General features: G+C 41.3%; 1 protein-coding gene across 1 annotated transcript in view; it reads left to right on the top strand.

Annotated features, from left to right (window-relative positions):
* The window catches only part of LOC137545717 (aquaporin-5-like), a 36,919-nt gene extending 10,198 nt beyond the window's left edge, over positions 1-26,721 (top strand). Inside the window, exons 2-4 of the mRNA XM_068267251.1 lie at positions 19,996-20,160; positions 21,495-21,575; positions 24,383-26,721. Coding sequence (XP_068123352.1) covers positions 19,996-20,160; positions 21,495-21,575; positions 24,383-24,595 — 459 coding nt within the window. The 3' untranslated portion in view covers positions 24,596-26,721. The remainder of the gene's footprint in view (positions 1-19,995; positions 20,161-21,494; positions 21,576-24,382) is intronic.

A 26,721-nucleotide genomic window follows, 5' to 3' on the forward strand; every position in this document is an offset into this window, starting at 1 on the left:
AGGTGATCTGATGTCGGATCTGCGGGCGATCTATTGGTGTGGGGGGGTGATCAGATTGCCCGAAAGGGGCAGGTTAGGGGCTGATTGATGGGTGGCAGTGACAGGGGGTGATTGACGGGTGATTGACAGGTGATTGACAGGTGATCAGGGGGATAGATGCATACAGTAAACAGGGGGGGTGGTCTGGGGGGGGTCTGGGGAGAATCTGAGGGGTGGGGGGTGATCAGGTGGGGGCAGGGGGGGGGGATAAAAAAAAATTGCGTTGACAGATAGTGACAGGGAGTGATTGATGGGTGATTAGGGGGGGTGATTGGGTGCAAACAGGGGTCTGGGGGGTGGGCAGTGGGGGGTCTGATGGGTGCTGTGGGCGATCTGGGGCAGGGGGGGGAGAAATCAGTGTGCTTGGGTGCAGACTAGGGTGGCTGCAGCCTGCCCTGGTGGTCCCTCGGACACTGGGACCACCAGGGCAGGAGGCAGCCTGTATAATACACTTTGTAAACATTACAAAGTGTATTATACACTTTGTATGCGGCGATCGCGGGGTTAACATCCCGCCGGCGCTTCCGTATAGCCGGCGGGATGTTGCGGCGGGCGAGCGGTGACAGGCGCCAGCCGAGGATCGCGTCACGGATGACGCGATCGCTCCGCCCATGCCCTTAGAAGGACCGCCGCCTCTGTGGGTGAGCCGGTCCTTCAGGGCTCCACTTCCCGGCCGCCCCTGTGCGTTAGGCGGTCGGGAAGTGGTTAATTAGCTTCCATCTAAATTATCTCTAGACTATGGAAAAATTACCATGGTAGGAATTAGATTGTGAGCCCCTCAGAGGGCTCTTTTGCACTATGAATCACGATCACAATTACGTTTCAATTTCCACTATGTGATTGCGATTGAGCTACTCAGTATAGTAGTGCTCAATTGCATCCAAAATGCGGCAGGACGATGATTGCGCTTGGACCAAAAGGGCAACGCAATCGGATCACACTAAAATAGCTGCTGCCATTTCCATTAGTTTAATGTACCTTGCGATCCGTTAAGAATCAAATCGCAAATCGCAGGGTAGTGGAAAAAGGCCCTGAGGGACAGTTAGTGACAAGACCATATACTCTGTAATGCGCTGCGGAAGATGTCAGAACGATGTAAATGCTAAATAATTATATACTGTATATATGTATACAAATAAGTGAAGGTAACTTACACCTGGAAATGAAAAACATCTGTGCAATAAAATTGTTCTAATATGAACGTGTAATTATTACAGTCAGCGTACTGTACATGTTGCATATGGACAAAGGTGTAAGATGAATAGTTGAATTTCTGAATTAGAAAAAAACGCATATATAAGTGATAGAACAGGAGACAGCAAAGAACCCCTATCATTACAGGATATAGATATCATTTGTAGATATAATTATCAAATAATTATAGCTATATAGTTTGGTGAGGCAAAAAAAAGTTGTACTTTTATGAATAGGTGTGACTTATTTTAATAATGTATCTAAAAACAGACTGGCAATTAAAATATATATTGAGTATAATTACCAGTACGCCAATTTTGGCTTGTAAATGAGATTTTTTTTTTCTCTGCTTGACGTTTATCATGTTTGTGCACAATTGTTAGATGCCCACAAATACCTGTTCTATATCTAAACATCTTCTGGGTTTTGCAAGATCAGGAAACCTCTGAAGTGGCTGGAAACATCCAATGGAGTGGATTTGATTCCCTGTCACAAGAATGAACAGCTTTAATCTTAAAGGATAACTGACCCAAGAGGGATTTGGAGGCTGCCATATTTATTTCCTTTTAACCAATGCAGAGTGCCTAGTTGTCCTGCTGAGCCTATGCCTACTTTTAGCTATAGACCCTACACAAGCATGCCGACCAAATGCTAGACTTAAAGAGAAATTGCAGTGAAAATAATGTAATGAAGAAAAGTGCTGAATTTTGACAATAATTATTTATAAATGATTTAGTCAGTGTTTGCCTATTGTAATTTTTTCCTATCCCCGATTTACATTGTGAAATTTATCACATGGTGACATCTTTACTGCTGGCAGGTGATGTCTGTGGAAGGAGATGCTGCAATTTTGGCATTTGGAAACAGCTGTTCTTTCCCACAATGCAACAAGGCTCCCTTGGTGTGATGTCAATGCCTAGATGATTTCATCACACTGTGGGAGGGGATTCACCACAATATCAGCCAAACAGAGCCCCCTGATTAACCGTTTGAAAAAAGGTAAAGATTTCTCATGGCAAAAGGGGTATCAGCTACTGATTGGGATGAAGTTCAATCCTTGGTTACAGTTCCTCTTTCAGTTTTACTGCATTTACTGCATGCTTGTTTCAGTGGTGTGATTCAAACACTACTAATACATGAAAGATCAGCAGGATGCCAGGTAACTGGTATTATTTAAAAGGAAACAAATATGGCATCCTCCCTATCCCTCTCAGGGCAGTTGTCCATTAAAGTCACAGAGCTAAATGGAAGTCTCAGAATCAGGAAATGAGGACACAGACAGCAATAAAACACTTCAAACGTTTCAAGCCCTATCCACATTATTTAAAATCTGATATAAATTATTTCCTCGAAATGGACTTCAAGGGCACTCCATTCCAGTGTAGAAAGTAACTTGCTTTTTGGATTGTATAGATAATGATTATCAAGTTAATTTCTGAGTGACTCATCCAGCTGAATCTGCAATTACGATCATGCCTGGTGACACATGTAATGCTGCTGTTCCTAGCCGCAACTCGCAACACTATGCTTTCAAGTTCATATATCTCCACCGGTTTTGGCGGTCTTTCTTGTTGAATAATATTCCAATTCCCACGGTCACGGTTTTACGTTAGCTTAATTGAACATAAATTAGACCATCATTTCAATTGACTACATTAGACACAGAACTATAGCCGATAAACAACTTAAACTGCCCTCCACTGCAATACAGAATTTGTAATAGTATAATTTTTCTTCCATTCTTTTTCTTTTACACCTCTGATCTGTGAGTTATTTCGAATTAACTGTAGCCATTTCTTATAAGTTATTATTGATTAGTATTTATGTAGTGCCGACATCTTCCGCAGCACTGTGCAGAGTATATATTGTCTTTTCACTTAAAGAGAAACCATGACCAAGGATAACCCGTTTCCCATGAGAAATCTTTTCCTTTTCGCAAATGGATTGTGTTGAAACCTCTCCAAGGCCTAGTGCACACCAGAGCGGTTTGGCAGCGTTTTTCGATCCGTTTGCGGATGTGGAAACGCTTGGGTAATGTATTTCAATGGGCTGGTGCACACCAGAGCGGGAGGCGTTTTGCAGAAACGCATACTCCCGGGCTGCTGCAGATTTTGGATTGCGGAGGCGTTTCTGCCTCCAATGTTAAGTATAGGAAAAACAGCACTTCAGAGCACTTTTGCAGGCGTTTTTGTTACAGTAGCTGTTCAGTAACAGCTTTACTGTAACAATACATGAAATCTACTACACCAAAAATGCTTCACAAAACCGCAAAATGCTAGCTGAAATGCTACAGAAAAATAAGAAAAAGCGTTTCAAAATCTGCTAGCATTTTGGGGATCTGCTAGCGGTTTTTGGTGTGCACCAGACCCAACAGTGTACTGTCAGGACCATGGTGCTGACTTCACACTATGGGAGCCATATTGCATTGTGGGAAATAACAGCTGTTTCCAACTGCCAAAAAAGCAAGCAGCAGCTACTTCCACTGAGATCACCTGCCAGCAGTAAAAATGTCACCATATGATAAATGTCAGAATGTAAATCAGGGAAAGGAAAAATGTTACAATGGGCAAACACTGACTAAATCATTTATACATAATTATTGTAAAAATTAAGCACTTTTGTTTATTACATTATTTTCACTAGAATTCCTCTTTAACTGTCCCCCAGAGGGGCTCACAATCTAATCCCCACCATAGTCATATGTTTATGTATATATCGTAATCTAGGATGCGGGAGGGCTCCAGAGTGCCTGGAGGAAACCCACGTCAACACTGGGAGAACATAAAAACTTAGTGCTGATAGTGTCCTGGCTGGGACTCGTACCAGGGATCCAGCGCTGCAAGGCAAGCAGGCTAACCACTATGCCACCATGCTGCCCAAGTTGTTACTTTAACTACACTTTTCACTGGAACAAAGTGTTCAGAACAAGCACACACATGGGCCCTTAAAGCGGAATATAACCCTGCATTTCAACTTTGCTCTAAAACATTATTTACAGCATATTATATGCAACCAGCATTTTTTTTACTAGACCAGCATTGGAAGGGTTACACACAGAGCTTTAAAGTTCCGTGGAGAGAAATGCAGACGCATCCGAAGTTTAGATAGATACATTTAAGTAAACACAATGTAACAAGTGTGGAATGTGACACACACTCTGACTGTGCAGGAGCTCCCGGACACAGAGAGAGAGTGAGTCACATACCTCACTTGTTACATTGTGTTTACTTAAATGTATCTATCTAAACTTCGGATGCGTCTGCATTTCTCTCCCCGGAACTTTAAAGCTGTGTGTAACCCTTCCAATGCTGGTCTAGTAAAAAAAAAATGCTGGTTGCATGTAATATGCTGTAAATAATGTTTTAGAGCAAAGTTGAAATGCAGGGTTATATTCCACTTTAAGGCCAGCACATGCTAGATTAAAATTGCCAGAGACAGCTGATAACATCAGCCTCTGGCGTTAATCCGGCGTGTGTACAATGATATCAAAAACTATTATGTGGAGATTCTCAAGTGTGTACAAAAATAGTTTATTGTAGCCTTGGCATAATCAGCTTGTTCTAATATTAGTTGTTTAAAAACCTTCACACATACATAGTAATAAAATCAAGTTGAAACCTCATTGTGAGCGCTCACTTTACTAAAATAAGGACAAACGGCAGTTACTGTGCATAATCGTTCACCAGCACAGCCTATTCAAACCGCTGCACCACTGCATTAATGTGTCCATGTTCCCGTCGCCAATTCACCCCACACAGTGGATCCTAAAGCTGACCCTAACTGATAACTAGAAGTATAGGGTGCTTTCATAGTTTCCATTGTATACTTGCAGTTTTTAAATCTCTTTTTGTTGATTCAACACTACAGTCTGCAGAACTCTTCCATAATGTATATCTTTAGTCCTGCTTGACAGTCAGTTGCTAGACTTTGGACATTCAGAAACTAGGAATAAAGTGCAAGCTAAGTTGGGGAGTTAGGCAGTTTGCCGTCATGAATCGGACACGTGGATGCAATAAATACTGTATATTTGTGGAAGCAAGTTAATCTTGACTGCAATCAGATTCTACTGTCAGAAAAGTAAACTTTTTTCAGTCTGATAAACAAGTAACTGTACACATTAGCTTAGCATATTTGGATAGTTGATAGTTCATGTATCCTTGTTTTTGGCTTAAACTCATGATTAGTGATATTATGGGTTTTCCATTAGTTTACACATGTTCTAAGTAAGGCTGGGGACATTGACTAGAAGACATCCGGTTATTTTATATACGTTGAATTAAAGAGACACTGAAGCGAAAAAAAAATTATGATATAATGATTTGTATGTGTAGTTGTGTAGTGCTAAGAAAAAAAAAAACATTAGCAGCAGAGACACAAGTGTAATATTGTTTCCAGTAAAGGAAGAGTTAAGAAACTCCAGTTGTTATCTATGCAAATTAGCCATTGAACTCCATGACTTTTAAAGTCCCAGAGAACTCTGACAGACACTTGAGATAATAAGCTTTAAAAAACAATGTATCTCTTTTTTCCCCGGCAGGGAAGATTTTACAGAGCAGGCTAGTGAACTTTTGAACCCATTTAGAATGCTGAGTAGTGTCTAAACTGCAAATATTAGAGAATGATGCAATGTTATAAAAAACACTATATAACTGAAAATAAAAATATTAGAATATTTTCTTTGCTACTAAAATGCTTGTAATTATCCGTAGTACACAACCAATTCATTATATCCTAAATTTTTTTTTGCTTCAGTGTCTCTGATAGGATTAGTATAATAATAGATAATCAATAAGATGCTAATTTTTCTGACATGATGCCTATGTTGTACCAACTTAAATTAATTGATCATTGAATTCATCAGCGTATTATTGGTCCAATTACAGGTTGCATGCATTTTAGTTTTTGTTATTACCTTAATATGTTCTTAAGAAATCAATTTCCAAGTAAAAAGAGATAAAGGGGTCATTGTGTTCAGAAGTTCCACAGTAACCGTAGAATAGCTGGACTATGGAGTTATCCAGGGTATAATTGTAGAACATGACAGCTTATAATAATTATGAGGATATAAGAAATAAATCAATTCTTATGTGACTGTAATGCAGAGCAGAATTGTATGAGTAATCCCTTTCTCATGAGTTAAGTTGACACCAGGCATAAGTTAAAGAGAGCTTTTGAAATGGTTTAACTGTTATCGATAGGAATGCTTTTATAAGTGGCTTGATTACATTTGATCTCACTCAAGATTCAAAATTGTACTGAAAAGAATATTGGAATTGCTCCATGTGAGGTAGGAAGCTCACATAAAAGGTGGATTGGCTGGAGCTAGGGTCATGGGCCAGATTCATCAAAAGCCAGTAAAACCTGTGAATTACACCAGCAGTGCACCTCGCAGTACTAGAACAGGGCGACCATTGCTACAGTAACACCTTTTACTAACAATAACCATAGTTGTACGGGCGTCACCATAGCAATGGTCGCTCTGCCTCTACTCTAGTACCACAAGTTGCATCACTGACATTACTTGTGGTGCTGCATGCGGAAGTGACAGTAATACTTCCATGCGCTATGTTTGCACCACAGTATTTTTGGAATTTGATAAATATGGCCCATATAGAGCTGAAAAAAACAAGGCCTGTTAGGAGTGTTTCCAGATACTGGCTGTTTGGATCTGTAATGTTTTGTACTTGCAGAATATTTAAGGTCTTCTTCAACATAACATCTAGCCACCATTTTGCAACAAGCTCAAAAGTCCATATATATATATATATATATATATATATATATATATATATATATATATATCCGCTAACAGGTTGATTTAAACCTTTGACATTGCCTGAGACTGAGATTTTCAGGGTCATCATCCTTTAGTATTTTCAGTATCCATAAAAACCAGAGCTTAACCAAATCCATAATCTTATAAATACAACACCAAAACATTTACAAATCTGAACAACTCAATTTCTACAGGGGTCGGACAAAATAATGGAAACACCTTGAAAATCAACAAAATATATTTTAATATGGTGTAGGTCCACCTTTTGTGGCAATTACAGCCTCAATTCTCTGAGGTATTGATTCATACAAATTGTGAATTGTTTACAAAGGAATTTTAGCCCATTCTTCAGTTAAAACACCCTCCAGTTCTTTTAGAGACAATGGCGGCGGAAATCGACTTCTTACTTGAATCTCTAAAAACGACCATAAATGCTCAATAATGTTGAGGTCTGCGGATTGTGGTGGCCGGATGAGATGCTCAACTTCATTAGAATGTTCCTCATGCCATTCTTTAACAATTCTAGCTGTATGGATTGGGGCATTATCATCTTTAAAGATGGCATTACCCTCCGGAAACAGTTCTTGAACCATAGGATGAACTTGGTCGCCCAAAATTCCTAAATAGTCTCGGCTGTTAATTCTTCCATGAAGGAAAATCTTTGGCCCGGCGGATTTCAAAGAAATAGCACCCCAGATCATCACAGAACCCCCGCCATGTTTTACGGTTAGGAGAAGGCAGTCTGGATGAAATGCTTCTTTCGGCTGTCTCCAAACGTACACTCAGCTGGAGGTCGGAAATAAGGTAAACGATGATTCGTCAGAGAAAATCACATTTTTCCACTGCTCGAGGGACCAATTCTGGTGGTTTCTACACCACTCTAAACACTTTGAAACATTTGTCTTTGAGAGCAGAGGTTTTCTAATTGCAATTCTTCCAGTGGAATCCAGATTTGTGCAGCTCCCGACGAACAGTTTTTGTGGAAACTGGGTTTTGTAGGTGGTCATTTAGCTCTGCAGTGATTTTAGGAGCCGTGGTCTTGCAAGCTTTTCTAACATTTCGATTTAGAGTCCAACGGTCTCTCTCAGACAACTTCGACTTTCGGCCACAACTGTGCTTTGCTGAGAATGTTTTTCTTTCTTTTTCAAAGGCAGCCATTAATTTTGAGACAGTACCTCTACCTCTAACAGTAACTGCCAAGCATTCGGGCAGTTTCTGTTACAGTAGAACCTCCCATACGAGCACCAACAATTTGGCCTCTTTGAAAGTCTAAGAGATCTGCAATTTTTATAAATTATAACCAACTTTGGTTTAAATATCTGTAAAAAAACAATTATTTTAATTAAACATATCAAATAACAAAAATAATAAGCAAAAAAAATTAACATATGTGTGTGAGAATCCGCTCAGCTGCCTGCGCAGGCAGGCAGCCTTTTGACCATTCTTTAGGTTTGCTTGCTGCAGGACTCTGGAAAGGAGACCTTCTGTCAGTTGTGCAGCTTGTGTTGCTGAGGGATTTGCATACATTAGTCATGCAAATCCGTTACCTGCCTTCTTTTGATGACTGGCACTATAAAAGCATTCTGCTCCCAGAATGCTTTGCTGGACATTTCCCTTCCATGGTCTGTTCCTGATGGACACTGCTGGAGTGTCAGCCATTGCTATCTAGTATAGTTAATTCCTGGGGGTTGCTTTAGGCTCCCCTTCTAGCCCAGTAAGGTTGTATTATCTGTTTTGCCTGTTCCGTCTTGTCTTGTGTTTGGATCGTACAAGCCCTAGCGTTAGCGGCTGTGGATCCTTCTGATTGAGTCTGGAGTGTAGGTTGGAACAGCGGTTGTTTCTGCCTACCTCATCTGTTCTGTCTGCCGTGTGTTTGGATCGCACTCGCCCTGCGCTAGTGCTGTGGATCCTTCTGTTCTGTCTCCTGGGATCGCGCTAGCTACTTTTCGCTAGCGCTGGGGATCCTTCTGTTCTGTCTCCTGGGATCGCGCTAGCCACTTTTCGCTAGCGCTGGGGATCCTTCTGTTCTGTCTTCTGGGATCGCGCTAGCCACTTTTCGCTAGCGCTGGGGATCCTTCTGTTCTGCTACTCTGTCTCCTGGGATCGCGCTAGCTACTTTTCGCTAGCGCTGGGGATCCTTCTGTTCTGTCTTCTGGGATCGCGCTAGCCACTTTTCGCTAGCGCTGGGAATCCTTCTGTCGCTTGTCCCTGTTTTCGTGTGTCTGTCTTGTCTGATTCGAAACGCTTGCTGTAGGCTCGGTGAGGTAACCGTTAAGCAAGCGCTCGCGTTCTCTGTTTCGTGTTTGTCTGTCTTTGGTTAGTTAGGCGTGCTTGTCTCTGTTGTGCGTAACACGCGGAGACCGCGCACGAACGCGTGCACTGTTGCGAATGAGTGCGGTGTTCGCGTTCAGCTAGCATTTGTTATTTTCTTTATCTTTCTCTTTGTATGATTTGCTGTGCCTTTGCTACCCTTGTGCTCTGTCCTGCTCAGTCTTGTGTCGCTATTGGCAATCGCCATTCTTGCGATTGCGTTTCTTACTTAGTTTCCGCCGTTGTGTGTTCGCCGTCGCTGGGTGGCGACTAATTTGGTGGGCACACATTGGTTCTGTCCTTTTGCTCTGTTCCCTGTGGGCTATCCAGCCCTGCCTGATTGTACCTTGTCCCGGATCTGTACAATTCCCATTTGGCATCTGTGGCTGTGCAGCGGCTGTGTTCGCCTGCACTCCACAGCGCCATCTGCCGGTGGGAATTGCCCTCTGCGGGTGCATAGCACCTAGCCTGGGTGTCCGCAATAATACGTTAGTGGAGGAAATCCGCCGCGTCAGCGCACGTCTGGTGCGCTGACCACGGAGACGATTCCACAATCGTTACAGAATGCCCAGCCAAACCAAAATTCCCAGGGCAGAGGGAACCTTCGATTTGTTTCAGATGTCATTGCCTGAGGCAAAGGCATATGTGGATCCTATTATAGGTAGGATCGCACACTACATTAAAGCAGTTAAAAAGTCTGTCCTCGTTCCTGACCCCAACCCATATGGAGATTACCTAGATACTGGGTTGTTTGAACCGCCATTTGCCTCATGGGAGATTGGGGCCTTGTTGGAAGAATTTGATTTCGATTGGAAAGCCTTTTGCGATTTTTATATCGCAAAGAGCGCGGATGACCTGAATGATTGTCTCGACTCCATGTACCTTTTGATCGATTCTGATGAATGTGATGAGTGTGATGTGGATCTGGTGATTTATGTGTGGCAGACTATTTTGGACGAATTGCACACACACCAACCAATTATTTCCAATAAAGAGACACCATTGTCACATGATTATTCCTGTCTTTCTGGGGTAAAGCAAGTGAGTTTGGACACTGTGCGACCTGAAATGAATGGGTGTGCCTCGACTGTGGACACCTGCGTGAATTCTGATGGAGTTTCTCCCGTTTGTTTAGAGGTTAAATCTGTGCGATCTGATGCCGGTTTCTCAGATGTTCCTGTCGATTGTGATCAGCGTGAGTGTGTCAGGTTTGTCAATGATTTGTGTGATCCCTTGTCATGTAAAAACAGATCTTCTTCTCTCAGTACTACTTTAAGATCCTCCATCTATGATCTTGCTATGGGGAAAATTCCCAAACTATGCAGTTTCAAGAGTAAAATTAATATGATTCCTCATGTTGTTGTCACAACTTCCCCTAACATGGTTCAGTATGAATGCTCAGACCTAGTCAGGTGTGAATGGGAGCCCCCGTTCCAGAAAAAACAGCTCGAAGCGTTGGCGTATGAATTGGAGAACGATTCAGAGTCGTTTTGTGAGTACTACATTGCCAGAAGTGAATCTGTCTTGAGAGCATGTATAAGTTATGCTTCCGCCTTAAGAGAAAAAAAGGGGTGTGAATTTGACTTTGTGAGTCCGCTGATTTGTATGTGGAAAATGATTCTGAATGAATTACGTGTACGTCATTCAGGTGACGTTTGTAAAGGTACATTGTCAGCTGGCGTTTCTGAGATTCAGCAATCCAGCCTGGAGACCTCAGAATCCCTGTCTTTGGAGTGTTCGGTTTCGCAACCTAAAGCGATTGTGGATTCGCAAATTTTGCGTTCTGTCTCCTCGGATTCGACATCGTTAGCCGAGTCTAAGAATGAGACAGCACTTTGGTTTTGTGAACCTGATACTGAAGCCCCTTTGCTCTGTCCAGAGAAGATGTCTCTGAGCCTGCCCTGTATCATGAATAAAGACATTATGTCCACTCGCATTGACATTTGCGAGTCTGATTCTGAAGTAAGTACTGACTCTCCACCCAGTAATCTGGATGAGTCAATATTACCTTGTTTAAAATCTCCTGCAGTGTCCCTAGAGGCTCGTCTAGGCATTGCAACCATTGTTACCTGTTTCTCTGCTATTTTGGAATTGCAGTCTGGTTTGACTGCTATGGAGGAATTTCCCTGCAGTGAAACGAAACTCAGAAAGCCAGAGTTAGTTTCACTAGATATTTCTGTGTATCCCTGTCCTGATGATGAAATTCAGTCTCAGTTTATGGTGGAACCTTCCCTGGGACATCTGCCCGGTTCACAAAATAAAGTTCAAGCCTTGCCCTGTAACATGGATAGTTCAGAATCCTTCTTAGGAAACTTGAAAAAGGATGTTCCTGAGGTCCTGTCTGACCTCCTGGAGATCTCCGAGCTCCTCCCAAAGGGTGCAGAACTTGTAGGAGACGTCTCCTGCCCCCCAAGTCCTTCTGAGGTGTTGCCCACTTCAGTAGGCATTGCTGCCTTGCTGGCTACCTTTTCAGCTCTGATGGAGCTTCACGCCTGTGTAGTCAATGATGATATTATTGTCACAGAAATTTCTGAATTTGTATCCGAGTCTTCTTTTGAAAGTCCAGTGCCTGTGACCTCCACTCATGATGTTTCTCTGCCCGGTACTGGTTTTGGTCTTGACGTGCCGGACTCTGAGGTTGGCAGTTCCCCGACATGTCCTGAGGTTTCTCCTGTGCTGGTGTACCCCAGTGTGCTCTGTGACCCAGAAAGCCCAAGTGTGCCTCGGTTACCAGCGTACTCAGATGCCTTCTCGGTGGAGACATGCTCTGATATGGCCTGCCTGCTTGCATGCCCAGAAGTGGTCCCTGAAAGTCTTGATCTTGATGGGTGTCCTCGTAATTTTGAATCCGGAATTGTCATTGGTTCCATGGGGGTTCTTGGTAATTCTCCATGTGAGCCTGGTGATTGTTCTACCCTCTTGGGATCTCTGTGGAGCTTCAAAAGGTTCTGGGAGATTCCGGGAGAGATTTTGCTTGGTACCCTGGATAAGATCAACGGTGGCTTTTGTGTTGTAAGGGACACTTCGAACAGGTATTGTGGCAGGTTTGGTATTTTCGGACGCTCCTTGGAAGGTGGTGGGTATTGTCTGGAGGGTGTTGATGGCTTCTTCTCTGGCGTTCACAGTCCTGATGGGTGTTATACTGAGACTGGTAGTACTGATGGGCATGTTTCGGTGGCTTCTGTTTCCGATGAGGTCGGTTTCGGGTGGACTGACTCTGGAATTGGACCTTGTCGGGCTGCCCCGACCTTCATGAGTCTTCTGTTAGAGTGGTTTGGAGATATCAGTTTTGAGGGTCGTCTGGAATTCGACCCTAGGAGGGGGGGTACTGTGAGAATCCGCTCAGCTGCCTGCGCAGGCAGGCAGCCTTTTGACCATTCTTTAGGTTTGCTTGCTGCAGGACTCTGGAAAGGAGACCTTCTGTCAGTTGTGCAGCTTGTGTTGCTGAGGGATTTGCATACATTAGTCATGCAAATCCGTTACCTGCCTTCTTTTGATGACTGGCACTATAAAAGCATTCTGCTCCCAGAATGCTTTGCTGGACATTTCCCTTCCATGGTCTGTTCCTGATGGACACTGCTGGAGTGTCAGCCATTGCTATCTAGTATAGTTAATTCCTGGGGGTTGCTTTAGGCTCCCCTTCTAGCCCAGTAAGGTTGTATTATCTGTTTTGCCTGTTCTGTCTTGTCTTGTGTTTGGATCGTACAAGCCCTAGCGTTAGCGGCTGTGGATCCTTCTGATTGAGTCTGGAGTGTAGGTTGGAACAGCGGTTGTTTCTGCCTACCTCATCTGTTCTGTCTGCCGTGTGTTTGGATCGCACTCGCCCTGCGCTAGTGCTGTGGATCCTTCTGTTCTGTCTCCTGGGATCGCGCTAGCTACTTTTCGCTAGCGCTGGGGATCCTTCTGTTCTGTCTCCTGGGATCGCGCTAGCCACTTTTCGCTAGCGCTGGGGATCCTTCTGTTCTGTCTTCTGGGATCGCGCTAGCCACTTTTCGCTAGCGCTGGGGATCCTTCTGTTCTGCTACTCTGTCTCCTGGGATCGCGCTAGCTACTTTTCGCTAGCGCTGGGGATCCTTCTGTTCTGTCTTCTGGGATCGCGCTAGCCACTTTTCGCTAGCGCTGGGAATCCTTCTGTCGCTTGTCCCTGTTTTCGTGTGTCTGTCTTGTCTGATTCGAAACGCTTGCTGTAGGCTCGGTGAGGTAACCGTTAAGCAAGCGCTCGCGTTCTCTGTTTCGTGTTTGTCTGTCTTTGGTTAGTTAGGCGTGCTTGTCTCTGTTGTGCGTAACACGCGGAGACCGCGCACGAACGCGTGCACTGTTGCGAATGAGTGCGGTGTTCGCGTTCAGCTAGCATTTGTTATTTTCTTTATCTTTCTCTTTGTATGATTTGCTGTGCCTTTGCTACCCTTGTGCTCTGTCCTGCTCAGTCTTGTGTCGCTATTGGCAATCGCCATTCTTGCGATTGCGTTTCTTACTTCGTTTCCGCCGTTGTGTGTTCGCCGTCGCTGGGTGGCGACTAATTTGGTGGGCACACATTGGTTCTGTCCTTTTGCTCTGTTCCCTGTGGGCTATCCAGCCCTGCCTGATTGTACCTTGTCCCGGATCTGTACAATTCCCATTTTGCATCTGTGGCTGTGCAGCGGCTGTGTTCGCCTGCACTCCACAGCGCCATCTGCCGGTGGGAATTGCCCTCTGCGGGTGCATAGCACCTAGCCTGGGTGTCCGCAATAATACGCTTGTGGAGGAAATCCGCCGCGTCAGCGCACGTCTGGTGCGCTGACCACGGAGACGATTCCACAATCGTTACAATGTGAAGTTTTGATTGCTTAAAACATGTTCAAAGATTATGATGCTAAAATGTTAGGTGTTTCCATTATTTTGTCCAACCCCTGTATTTCCCAATGAAAAAACAATAAGGGGTTACCATAGACAGCATTTTTATTCATGAACTAAATAATATTAAAAAAAAATGTAGGCGTGATTTTGAAGGCAAGAAAAGCTCTAAATTAAATCTAAAATAAATACCTTTTAGATTTGCATTTAGATTTAACTCAATTTTATGACTTCATACTTCAGGAGATATCATCTATGACATGTAGCTGTATAGGATCAATAGTAACATCCAACCACCACCTCCACACACACAAATGGGGGAAGTAGTAGTTTCCCCTAAGGTTAGTAGCTATCCTTTCATACAGACATTTGCCAATTAAAGGCTTACCTTCAATACAGTTTGCAGCCCCTTCTTGTATGTACAGGGCCTCCCATGCACAGTAGTCACCAAAGCCACAACCTATGTGACTTCCCAAGAGAGAAAGTAAAAAAAAGTCAAGGTTTCCTCTGGAGCATTTGTTAGCAGGAGGAAAGATCCACCTTAGGTCCAGAAGCCTTCCCCCAACCCCCCCCCCCCCCCAATCTACTAAAAGGGTAGGAACACACTAGGCAGAATCGCATATGCATTCTCCACTATATGCTATGAACAAAATGCATATTCGATTCTGCCTAGTGTGGTCCTACCCAAAAATACAATTTTCTCATTCAACGTGAATTCAATAGTTTGCAAAAAATATATTTAAGATGAAATATTCCAATTTTGCCCCAAAAATTGCTGAGATAAAAACATATATTTTAGTTAATCCTTTTCTTAAAATATCACCATACAGTCAATCTTAATTGGGAACCATCTGATGCTTTTGTAAACAGCTCATTGACACCAGGTAATGCCTGTCAATGTGCATTGTATGACAGGGTTTTGTCTCATTGGTTGCTATACACAGTGTAGGTCCTATACAATATAACTACATTCTTAAAGCAGACCTGAACTCTTACACAGAATACAAAAAACAGTTTTCATAATACATATAAATGCTTTAGAAATCCAATGCACTGAGCTGTGTGTTTGTTTAGTGTGTAATTGGCCTTATCAGTAGCTGTGACTCCCAGCAAAGTCGTGGCTCAGCTGGTACAGTAAAAGACAGAGGCAGGTTTGGATTTTTGATTTTTTTTTTAGGATTTTCATAAATTGTAATGAATATTTTTTTTTCCTAAAGGTTATTGTGCTGTGCCTTATGTTTTAGAGCAGAGAGAAAGCTCTGAGTTTAGATCCACTTTAACAATTAAAAAAATACCATATTTTTTGTGATAATACAACTGAAATTTAAAACTGCAGCTCCTTTAATTTTCTGTAGGGATTGTTTTAAGTAACTAATTATTATTATTATTATTATTATTATTATTATTATTATTATTGTTACTGTAGTAGTGGTAGTAGGCAGAAGTAGCACTTATTTATTTATAAGCAAATATAGCCATACATACCAAAACTACTTCCTACTGAATAGTCTCACAAATTGACCTGAACACATTACAATACTTGTACTGAAAAAAAGTGATTTGAATTTTGGCAAAATGCATTTTCTTTTTTAAGCTTTTTAGTTTCTAAGGTATACATGAGTAATTGGGCTATAATCCCCCCTTTTCTGATGCATATGCATAGGTTGCAAGATCACAAACAGCTTAGTCAGCAGGCCATAAGGTGGCCATACACTTTTTATTTATTTACAGCTAAATCATTTGATTGATTAATCTGCTAGAAATTTATTCCCCCACCTGCTAGCCTGATTGATCTTGATCATTAGATTGATTTTCAGTTGAAATTGATCAATTGGTTAACCATACCGGACAGGAGTTATCGATCGGCAGCGGGTCATGGGTGGCAGCAGATCGACGGCCCATAGGGTTGAACTAAATTAAAACAGTGAAGTCCGATAGATTTTATATAGATTTCATGCTGAAAGATCACAAATCTATATGCAGTGTGACTGTGGAAGGATTTGATTAGATAAATCCCTCTGTGAACAGATTATAATCTGAGAGTAATCCATTTTTTTGCCACAGTGAGTAATGGCTAGCCCTACTTCCTGGCCATCTTTTGACGCACTAATGAATGGCTAATTAGATCTTATTTGTAATTTGGAGCCTTCTCTTCAGAGGTAAATAAACCTTACTAGCCAACCACGATATAAACAAAGACATTGACTGACCAGAGTATGGAAAAATGAAAGTTTTCGTCTGTCTTTCATGGTTCCAAGTAAGTCCGTAAATTTCCAGATAAGAGATTTTTAAATCCCTAGTTAACCGTCAGATCTCTTAAATCAGCAGTGTCACCGATACTATGCCAGGAAAAAAAACACATATATAAGTAGATAACTACTTGTTCTACTTACATAACAGCTGTATTGTACTGTCCACACTTTGATTGCAGTGAACTATACATAGTAACTAAACTATAACTAATTCTGTTCCTGACATTTGCTATGTTGATTCCCTCTGACTGAAGCCAATTCTGATATAATTTTCTCCTATTATATTTTTTCTCCTAGAATCTGCACAGTCATAGTTAGCTTGCTTTTTATACACTTGAGAACACAGGCATACTTCGTATTTCAGCAGCACTGAACTGCCCTCAGCCAATCAGTGAGGAGCAGGAATGCAGGAGGGGTGATAACAAGTGCTTGCAATGCAGGGTGAGGTTTCAGGCTGCCTAATGAACACAGTGCAGTGGGTAAATGGAATTTGATTTTGTGGCTTACAATCTCTCTTTAACTGCATTTCACAGAAATGCAACAATACAAAATGGGCCTGATTCAATTCACTTTTTTCTCCTAAGTTTTCTAGGGGATATTCACACTTTAGAAATAAAATACCTTTAAAGCCACTGACAGCATGCAAGAAAATACTAAGAATAATTTGTACAGTACTTTTTCATCTATTTTTGGCATTTCTTCAATTGCAGGATGCTCAATAGTTATTTAAAGCAGAAGATGAAAAATGATCTAATAGGAGAAAACGTAGAAGGAAACATGTACATGAATTGGATCAGGCCCAATGTATATTATAATTGTATTGCTGATATGTTTAGCAACATTCTACTACAAGTAAAGATGACTAATGCAAGTACATAAAAAAGACATGTACAAATACTGGGGATTGCAATTGCATAACAAAGCACTTATGTAAAAACACAATGGGTGTGAGCTTACAAGCCAACAGCTACAATTTTAATTAAATTTGCAGTTAAATTGGTTACCAGCTATCACGATCATGAGCCCATAAACATGTAAACTGCAATTTAAGTTTATGATGGAAATATGTGACCTGGTATTACATTCTGATTTAATGGGGTGTGATGAATCTAACAATACAGTTTATAATCTGATAATTGCATCAGTCTGAACATTGGTATGCGTTGTCCTCTGATAGCCACAGATAAGATTGTCTTGACTATGTACATTGCACATTATAGAGCAAACGAGGTTCAAGGGAGGTTCATTTACATCACAGGAGCCTATAGGCACAGATGTCCTGGCCCTCCGTGAACCTGCAAACACCCATCGAACTGACCCGTAAGTGTGCTGGCTGTCCCAGCTATCACTTCTCTCTTACTTCCCCTGCCCATCATAGGTAGCTACAGGTGGCCATTGGCATTAGGTAGCCAGAGGCATCCTCAGTATTAAGTAGCTAGAGGTGCCCCCAAGTATTAGGTAGCTAAAGGTGCCCCTGACTGAAGTTAAAAATGCAGTGAAATGCCGAGAGCCAGGTGAGTAACCTCTCATTTACCCTCCACTCGGGACTTAGGGAAAGAGAGAGGGAGGCACTCAGGGAGGGGTGTAAGCCTCCTCTCCATCATCAGGCGCCTGTAGGCACGTGCCTACAGTGCGTTATGGTAAATCCGGCCCTGATACCATCTATATTAGCAAGGTACATGACATAAGGGAGAATTCCCTTCTCTAAATGAGGGATTCAAGAATAAAGCCACAAAACATTAAATAAGTGTATCCCCAAGTTATGTCTAACATTACAATTCATTTTTAGGATTTTTCTTTTTTTTTTTACACAATTTCTTTGAAAAATCACTAAATATGTTTCTTTTAGCCACGAAAAATTAGTTAGTGTGTGTCTTGTCCTCAATTTAATGCAAACCTGGAATGAAAATAAACTAATGAGGTAAACAATTGTATCTATAATCTTAGAATGAAGTTGTGCTCACAAAAAGTGCTTAATGTCTAGCGCTTCTAAAGACAGAACTCTCCGCTTTGTTTTAAAGTGTCTGATTCCTAGGCGTCGCTCTCTCAGTGGGGTGTAGCAAACAAGTAATCTAAAACAGATGGATAGAGCGCTCCATAGTGTAAAACCATATAACACGTTTATTATGCGCAAGTGCAAATGTACTTACAAGATAAAATGTAAAAGATCGCATGTAAAGACAGCAAGTGGGCACGTCCTCCCTTTGGTGGTGTGGACACCGCTAAGACTGTGGCCAGCAGCAGAGCTTCCGTTCTCTGGGAAGGGTCCTCTCACTGATGGGGGCGTGTCTCCTGTCGTATCGTGCCTCTAGCGTGATGGCGCGTTTCGGCATCCCTGCCTATCACGCTAGAGGCACGATACGACAGGAGACACGCCCCCCATCAGTGAGAGGACCCTTCCCAGAGAACGGACGCTCTGCTGCTGGCCACAGTCTTAGCGGTGTCCACACCACCAAAGGGAGGACATGCCCACTTGCTGTCTTTACATGCGATCTTTTACATTTTATCTTGTAAGTACATTTGCACTTGCGCATATTAAACGTGTTATATGGTTTTACACTATGGAGCGCTCTGTCCATCTGTTTTAGATTACTTGTATCTATATTCTTACCTGAATAGGACTTTCCTTCTTAAACTAAACTTTTTACTGTCAAAGGTATATTTTGTTTAATGTTATTTGGTCCTCATACAGAACTTGTTATCTGTCCAGGGTTTTTTCCATGCATTGCAATGAATTTTTTGTGTGTTTTTGCATGTGTTGCGTTTATTTCCTACTAAGCTATTCTACATAGGGGAAGATCCATCTCTGGGGATTTTTTCAAAAATGCATGGAAAAAAACGCATAGACTACACATGCATTTTCCACTGAAATACACTAAATACAAATACATCCAGAAAATTTCTGCATACTGTGTTTTTTATGCATGGGAAACGTGCATAGAACGGAAACTGTCCCTTATACTTTCATACCTTTTAATACAAATTTGCAGGCGCAATAAACAGGCAAAAGCTGATGTATTGGACTTGGGGTCTTGCAGTGACAAAAAAGATCAAATGAAATATTGGGACTGTACAAATATATATTAATGCCAGCATTCCACATGTTACTACAGGTACCCTTTACATGGCCTCGTGCTGTGCTAAAAAGATAATCAAGATAAGAAAGATCTCTTAGAAAGGAGGCTACTGTTTCTCAAAGTGACTATTGAATCTGTCAGGTGAAATTTTCATATTTGACTCTATTATGATGTCAGACTAATTCACAGGCATTAAATCGAATGCTGAATAAAGGCAGTGAACAATATCTCGATGTTTTGCAATCTTTTGAATGACAGGAAACATTAGAGGTATAAATTACAAGTGTTATTCCTATTTAATTTCAACTCCAATGACACCTCATATGACACCTCATCAAATTTTCCTTTAATCTAATGTTAGAAAAAGAAGAATCAATAGCACTGTAATCAAATAATAATCCACCAGGTTACCTGTTTTTACATAAAGCTAGTTTTTAGTTTAAATGGATTGATTATAAAACTTCTTACTATATTTGACTGTTATTTACACAAAATTGCATGTTTATCATTATAGGTAAGCAACAACATATCTCCAGGACTGGCTCTTGTTGTAGAGATAATCCTAACCTTCCAGCTGGTTCTGTGCATCTTTGCATCCACTGACAGTCGTCGCACTGACAATACAGGATCTCCTGCTATATCCATTGGCCTTTCTGTCACTCTGGGACACCTTATTGGAGTAAGTACTTTATCTTATGTATCTATATTTATCAAATCAGATGTGTGTGTGTGTGTGTGTGTATGTGCCGCCACTTGAAAACACCTTGACAGATTTCAACAAAACTTAATATACAGATCCCTTACTATCTGGGATGATTTGTTCTGGGGGTCTCAGGCCCGCCATACTCAACTAGGCAGAGCTACAAGCAGCCAATCAGATTTCAACCATTCACGTCAATGGAAAAAATGTAAAATGCTTCCATTCTCACTGTAATAAAGCCAGAGTCCCCAAACTTGGCACGGTTGGTCACTTGGTGACCGAGGTCAAACATTCGAGGAAAGTTGGCAGATCATAAAATAGCCAATCAATTGTTTGTTGTGAAGTGAGCAGAAACTGGTCTCCCAGAGTGCTCTGGGACAGTAGGCTGTGTGACATTATAGCCTAGTTTAAACATCACTGAGGGAAAGGATAATTAACTTAAAAGTGGGTCTCCTGAGTAATGTGCTGCATTCTACGATACATTGCTACTGTTTGTCTTTAAAGTTGTCTGGTGTGATGCCTTTAAAGGAAACCAGAGCTTAATTAAAAGATATACATATATATATTGCTCCCACGCTGCTGTTCTCAGTCTTCTCTGTCTTCTGTGTCGGGTCCGTAACTTCAAACAGTCTGCTCAAGCACAGTGCGCTCTCTCAGGCGAAGAATGGTACTGCGCCTGTGCTGTACTATTCTCCGCTGGAGAGAGATAGAAGAGTTCACTGCGCTTGCTCAGACTGGCTTCAACTGGTCAATGTTACGGGACCCGGTACTGAAGAGGGAGAAGACTGAGGACGGTGGCGTGGGAGCGATCCGAGCAGATGGGGCTGGAGGAAGCCCCAGGTTTGTATAAAACTTTTAATATAATTAAGCTCTGGTACACTTTAAAAATAGATCTGAGAGAGAGAGAGAGAGAGATATGTACATACATACATACATATATATATATATATATATATATATATATATATATATACATATACCAACCTTTTAGCCTTTGGCATTGTTAGGGGGTGTGGTTATAGATTATGGCACTTGGTGTTGTTTGCTTTTTTTATGTCTGCCAGTAGTAAATATGCAGACTGATTGTGGATCAAACTATATGAGCAAATTACATGTGGAATATTACTGTAATCATTTCTTGATCTCTCTTCTATTTTTTTATTTCTCACTTCACAATGCACTGATTTATTTTCTTCCCCTTTTCTCTAAAGTTCCTCTTTAAGTAAAGGCTAACATTCATAGTTTTACATCTCTAAATGCTGAGTATGTGTTATGCATTAATGTCATCTAATAATGATGTTTAAACATTCTAGATATACTTCACTGGTTGCTCAATGAATCCTGCTCGATCTTTCGCTCCAGCCGTCATAGTGAAAAATTTTCGCAATCAATGGGTAAGAAAATTACAGGGTTCCTTTTCAGCTGCTGTGTGTGTTCCCAGCGGTAAGATCTGTTGTGCCGGGCTTGTTTCATTTCTCTTTCCTTTTACTACAAAGCAAAATTTGGTGCATTACCTTTTCTTTGCTATGATTGTATTTATATATAAGTAAAATTGAAGTAAAAATAGTCACATTTGATGAACAACTGTATGTATACAACTAATTCTAAATCAGATGTGCTGGGTTATTGACGCTAACGTCCAAAATCAGCAAAAGTTAGGAAAGGTTTTTAAGGTGGCCACATACCATACAATTAGCAGATCAAAATTTACATTTATTTGATCATTTCCCATTTTTATTCGATAAAAAAGGATCAGTAGTGTTGTATTTTTCTGATCAATTTTTATCAAAATTGTATGATGTCCAGTGCCACACTGGTAGATTTTCAATTACTTGCTATACAGACCCAATAATTTTTTTCTGAGTTTTCAATCTTTTTTTTTCATCATTGGGGAAAAATTGAGCGTCTGTGTGTGGTACATTGGTCAGATCATTGAAATGTTACAATCAGTGCTTGCAAGTCTTCAATTGAAAAGATATTAAAAAATTTTATGGTGTGGCCACCTTTAGAAGGATTGGTACTTTCCATGCACATGTTTTATTTCATCATACTACGGAACTTCAGGTAAACCTTCTACAGTACATGTCACCATCAGAAACAAAATGATATAGGCCTCAATTCACAGAGTTTTATCAAACACTTTATCAAACGTTTGATAATTTTTCTCATGGGTAAAATCTAATTTTGAATTCACTAAGGTGTTATAGATTTATTGATCATTTCATCGATAAAACATTCGATAAATCTATAACACCTTGGTGAATTCAAAATTAGCTTTTACCCATGAGGTAAATTATCAAACGTTTGATAAAGTGTTTGATAAAGCTCCGTGAATTGAGGCCATAGATGCCATAAACATGCTGTCAGGGCCTGTGCACACTAGCGTGCCTCTGTCCATTTTTTTAGCAACACATCAATGTTACAGATACTGAAAAGTGAACAGAAGCGGACACAAGCGCATTAGTGTGCTCAGGCCCTAACTAACGAAAAACCTGCTACATGTGAAGTTGTATGTACACATCCCTTGGGGAGAGAATAGAAGCAACATGGACTGGTGCAGGGATAAGCTTACACTGATTCCATACACAGCTAGACTTTAGAATAAAATGTTATGTGCTTGCAAAACTGAATGCACATGAATATAAAAAACAAAATTGTACACTCAGTTGTCCATTTCCTCCAGCTTTGATCTGAAACCTTCAGCACTATTAATGTTTTTGCTCTGCTGATCACTTTCTACAAGACTTTTTTTTAACAAGGCTTATGCGGCAGCCTGGCAGGTGCAGACCAGCTTACAGCAAATCTGACTTAAACATTCCTTTGCTTGATCCCATCTCTGCCATATTGAACATACCCAAGATAACACTGTTTTATAGTGTACAGTAATCTCTCTGGCCAGAGATGCATAATCTGTTGTCTCCGTTTCATAAGGGTTATAATATTTCTATTTAGCAATAAGCTTACCTGCAGAGGAGATGTTTCTAAGGATTAGCTCTGCTTTTCTGTGCTCCTGGCCACAAGCCTGTTTTAAGTAGAGGGGTGCACAAAGTTGAGATTCTCAGCCCTAAACACTTGACAGTGGAAGAGATGAACTTCTTGTTAAAATCCTAGTTCAGCCTCCAATTTTTAAAACTTATACAGCAGTAAATTTGCTATACACACGCTGGACTCTCAGCAGAGGTGGAACTAAACGTCTGCCTCTGCTGAGAACAATCTAGTATGTGTACAATAACAAGACCTGATATCACATTCCCTTGACTGCACCAGTAGACAATGTAATTACTGTAATGGAGTTATAACACTATTGCCATGTACCTCTAGTACAGGGTTGTCAAACGCAAATACAAAGTGGGCCAAAATTGAACACTGCCTGGGACCTAGTTGCGGGCCAACCTCAATATCTACTGGTACTCTTCCTTCCTTATAAAGTTCTCTGGCTCCCCTCCAACCCCTAAACAGTTCCCTGGTGTCTAGTGCCTCCCCCTCCCTCCCTTAAAGAGGATCCTGGTGTCTAGTTGTCCTCCCTCCCCTATACAGTTCCCTGGTGTCTAGAGCCCCCCTCCCTCCCCTATGCAGTTTCCTGGTGTCTAGTTTTTCTCCCTCCCCTATACAGTTCACTGGTGTTTAGTGCTTTCCCCATATGGCTTCCATTGAGCCTTTTGTGCCTTTGAAAAAGCGGCAGACGCCGCGAAACGGCTGTCAGGCCGGTACTTCACCCCCACTTTTCTGGTAACCTGTAATGCCTATGTGTTTGCAATAAATACCCGAATAGCAAGAACCGGTGCTCCATCTTTGTTCTTTCTGCTATCTTGTGGACTATACCTCTGGACTGTGAGCACGGCCAGCGAAGGGAGCAACCACATTGTGTCAGCTGTCAGCTACTGTCTGGTGCCAACCGCCTATACTCTCTCTTTCTTGGCTTCCATTGAGGGTTTCACCTCCAATATAGCATTCCCTGGTGGTCTAGAGTGGGCCAAACATAATATAAATTGGTGACACCACGTAGGTGCCAAATTAAATGGCTCAGAGGGCCAGATTTAGCCCACGGGCCGGAGCTTGACATGTATGCTCTAGTAGCATGGTGCACCTCATGCTCACACATGCAGTCATTGCAGATACATACTTGTTGAATGTTCAAGTTAATGGGTAATTATATTTAAGATATTGCTTTATAATGAAAATGTCTTGTTTTTCTGCACAGGTTTTCTGGGTTGGGCCACTAGTGGGAGGTGTCATAGCCGCCGTCATGTACAACTATGTGCTGAGTCCATACATGAGGTCCCCCTCTGAGAGACTGACTATACTTTTGGGTAAATCTAACCCTACTGAAGAAGATTGGAGTGAGCAGCTTGAGCAGCGCAAGAGACACTCACTGGATTGCTCTGACCGTGTAAATAAACCATTCTCTATGTAACAAGGTTTCTAAGTCGGTAGAATAGATTATGAACAATTACTTTATGTACCATGCCTGGGAACAGTGCAACAGTTGAACTGCACCTGATATTTTGCCATGGACCTACCTTAGATTCTGTGCTGTTATGTTATAATGATACACAGAAGACATTGTTTAGATAGTGAGTTTGCTTAGAGTGAAAGCTTAACTTATCGATTGCATAGCCAGCATTAGGATGTTAAAGAGGCCAGGAAGTCAGAGGGATAGGGAAGCTGCTGTATTTACTTACCTTTAAACAATGACAATTATCTGACTGCAGCCAATTCTGTGCCTCTGAATATTCAAAGCCATTGACTCAATATTTAAAGCCATTGACTCAAGTATTCAGATCAGGTGCTCTGATAGAACACTGATTACACTGGCCATACTGCGTGGGTTCCTTGTGTAATTAAGACACTACTGAAGCCAAAAAGATCAGCCAAGCAACTGGAACATTTTGGGGGGAATAAATATGGCAGGTTTCATATTCCTCTCACTACAAGGTCTCTTAAAATATATATTCTTAGCCAGTTGATTTAAATATGATGCACGTCAAATGCAATTAATCAAGCAACATCTTGATTAATCTAAGTCCCAAAGTTTCAATGGTCAAATGGTGGTTGACAGGGTTGAAACACACTAGTAGGACTAATTGGTTGTGAGGTTTGTACTCAAAAAAATATGTAGTAGAACCACAAAAGAACCCAAAACACCAGAGTAAAACTCTTACAATTTGCATTATAAAATCACCTTGTTTTTATATAGCCCGTCTTTTTGAAAGTTTCAGTCATTTATTCACATTCCACTGAAGATGCAAAATTAACATTAAAAAACCAAAATCAAAATTTCTAAAATTTAAAAAAGCAGCATACATACAATCACTGCCTTGAGGAATTGAAAGCTAAGAATTTTTAATTTGCTAAACTATTTTCAAAAATATTCATCTTTTTTCTTCCAAAGTGATTTTGGCATTTGTAAGATTCAATGTGAAAAAGTTCACAAATGCCAGCCTTGCTCTGGACTGGGAAATGAACAGTCTGTGTGCCAGTTTATGGGTCCAGGTCACTTTGAAAGCAGTTGAAAGACACATTTGACAAAGTTTATTATCTTGAAAACAGAAACACTATGATAGCCTGAATTAACAAGGTTTTTCTGAAATGTAAACAAATGCTTTGGTGGATCAGATCTGCTGGATGGTCAAAATGTGGTCAAAGGCTGAACGATGTTGAACTAGTAATGTTTATTGAGTAAAGGATGTATATACTGTAACCTATGTCTAAATCTGTGTTGAATGTAGAAGCCTCTACAAAGAATCAGAGGTGATAAGAGGTTCTTCTGAGAGATATTCTTTAGAACCTGAAGTCTTGTTTTAAAGGGAACTTGAAGGCAGAGGAACATAGAGGTTGGCATCTTCATTCCATTATAAACAATGTCCGTTTCTGGTCCATCATGCCAAGCTTTTTACTTAAGACTGGTGTGTGTGTTTGACTTTTGAGTTGAACACCTGCAACAAGCATGCAGCTACTGGAATCAGACCAGATTCCAAGCATCTGTCCTGCCTGCTCATTGTGGACCAGTCAGAAAACTGGCATTGGTACTAATGAATGATGATGGCAGCCCACTTATTCCTCTCAATTCAGATTCCCTTAAAATTCTAATTTCTTATCATTCAGTGCAGAATTTGACTTCTGAAAGAATATATTTTTCAGACAACTGGGTGAAGTAGCAGTAAATAATTGGTATGTTAATTAAAGGGCTCAGTAATTTATAATAAAAAGCCCCTTGAAACTAATTTTAGCAATGGACCCCTGAGGGCAGTATACAGTTGAAGGATACCAGAGCCAAATAATGATGGAGAAACGGGGGGAGCAGGCATATACTGTCACATATACTGAAGATTCTGCTCCCCCTGTTCTCCTCTCTGCCCCCCCATCTTACCTAAAAGCTCATCCTCTTCCGGATCGCCGGAGTTGGGCTTTACTGCGCAGGTGCTGGCCGGGCTGCGCATATTCTACAGAATGCGTCCCTGGCTGGGAGTGCACTGCACATACACATGACATAATCGGATGTCATGCGTAAGCGCAGTATACTCCCGGCCAAGGGCGATT

The sequence above is a fragment of the Hyperolius riggenbachi genome, chromosome 2 (assembly GCF_040937935.1).
Source record: "Hyperolius riggenbachi isolate aHypRig1 chromosome 2, aHypRig1.pri, whole genome shotgun sequence".
Classification (NCBI taxonomy): Eukaryota; Metazoa; Chordata; class Amphibia; order Anura; family Hyperoliidae; genus Hyperolius; species Hyperolius riggenbachi.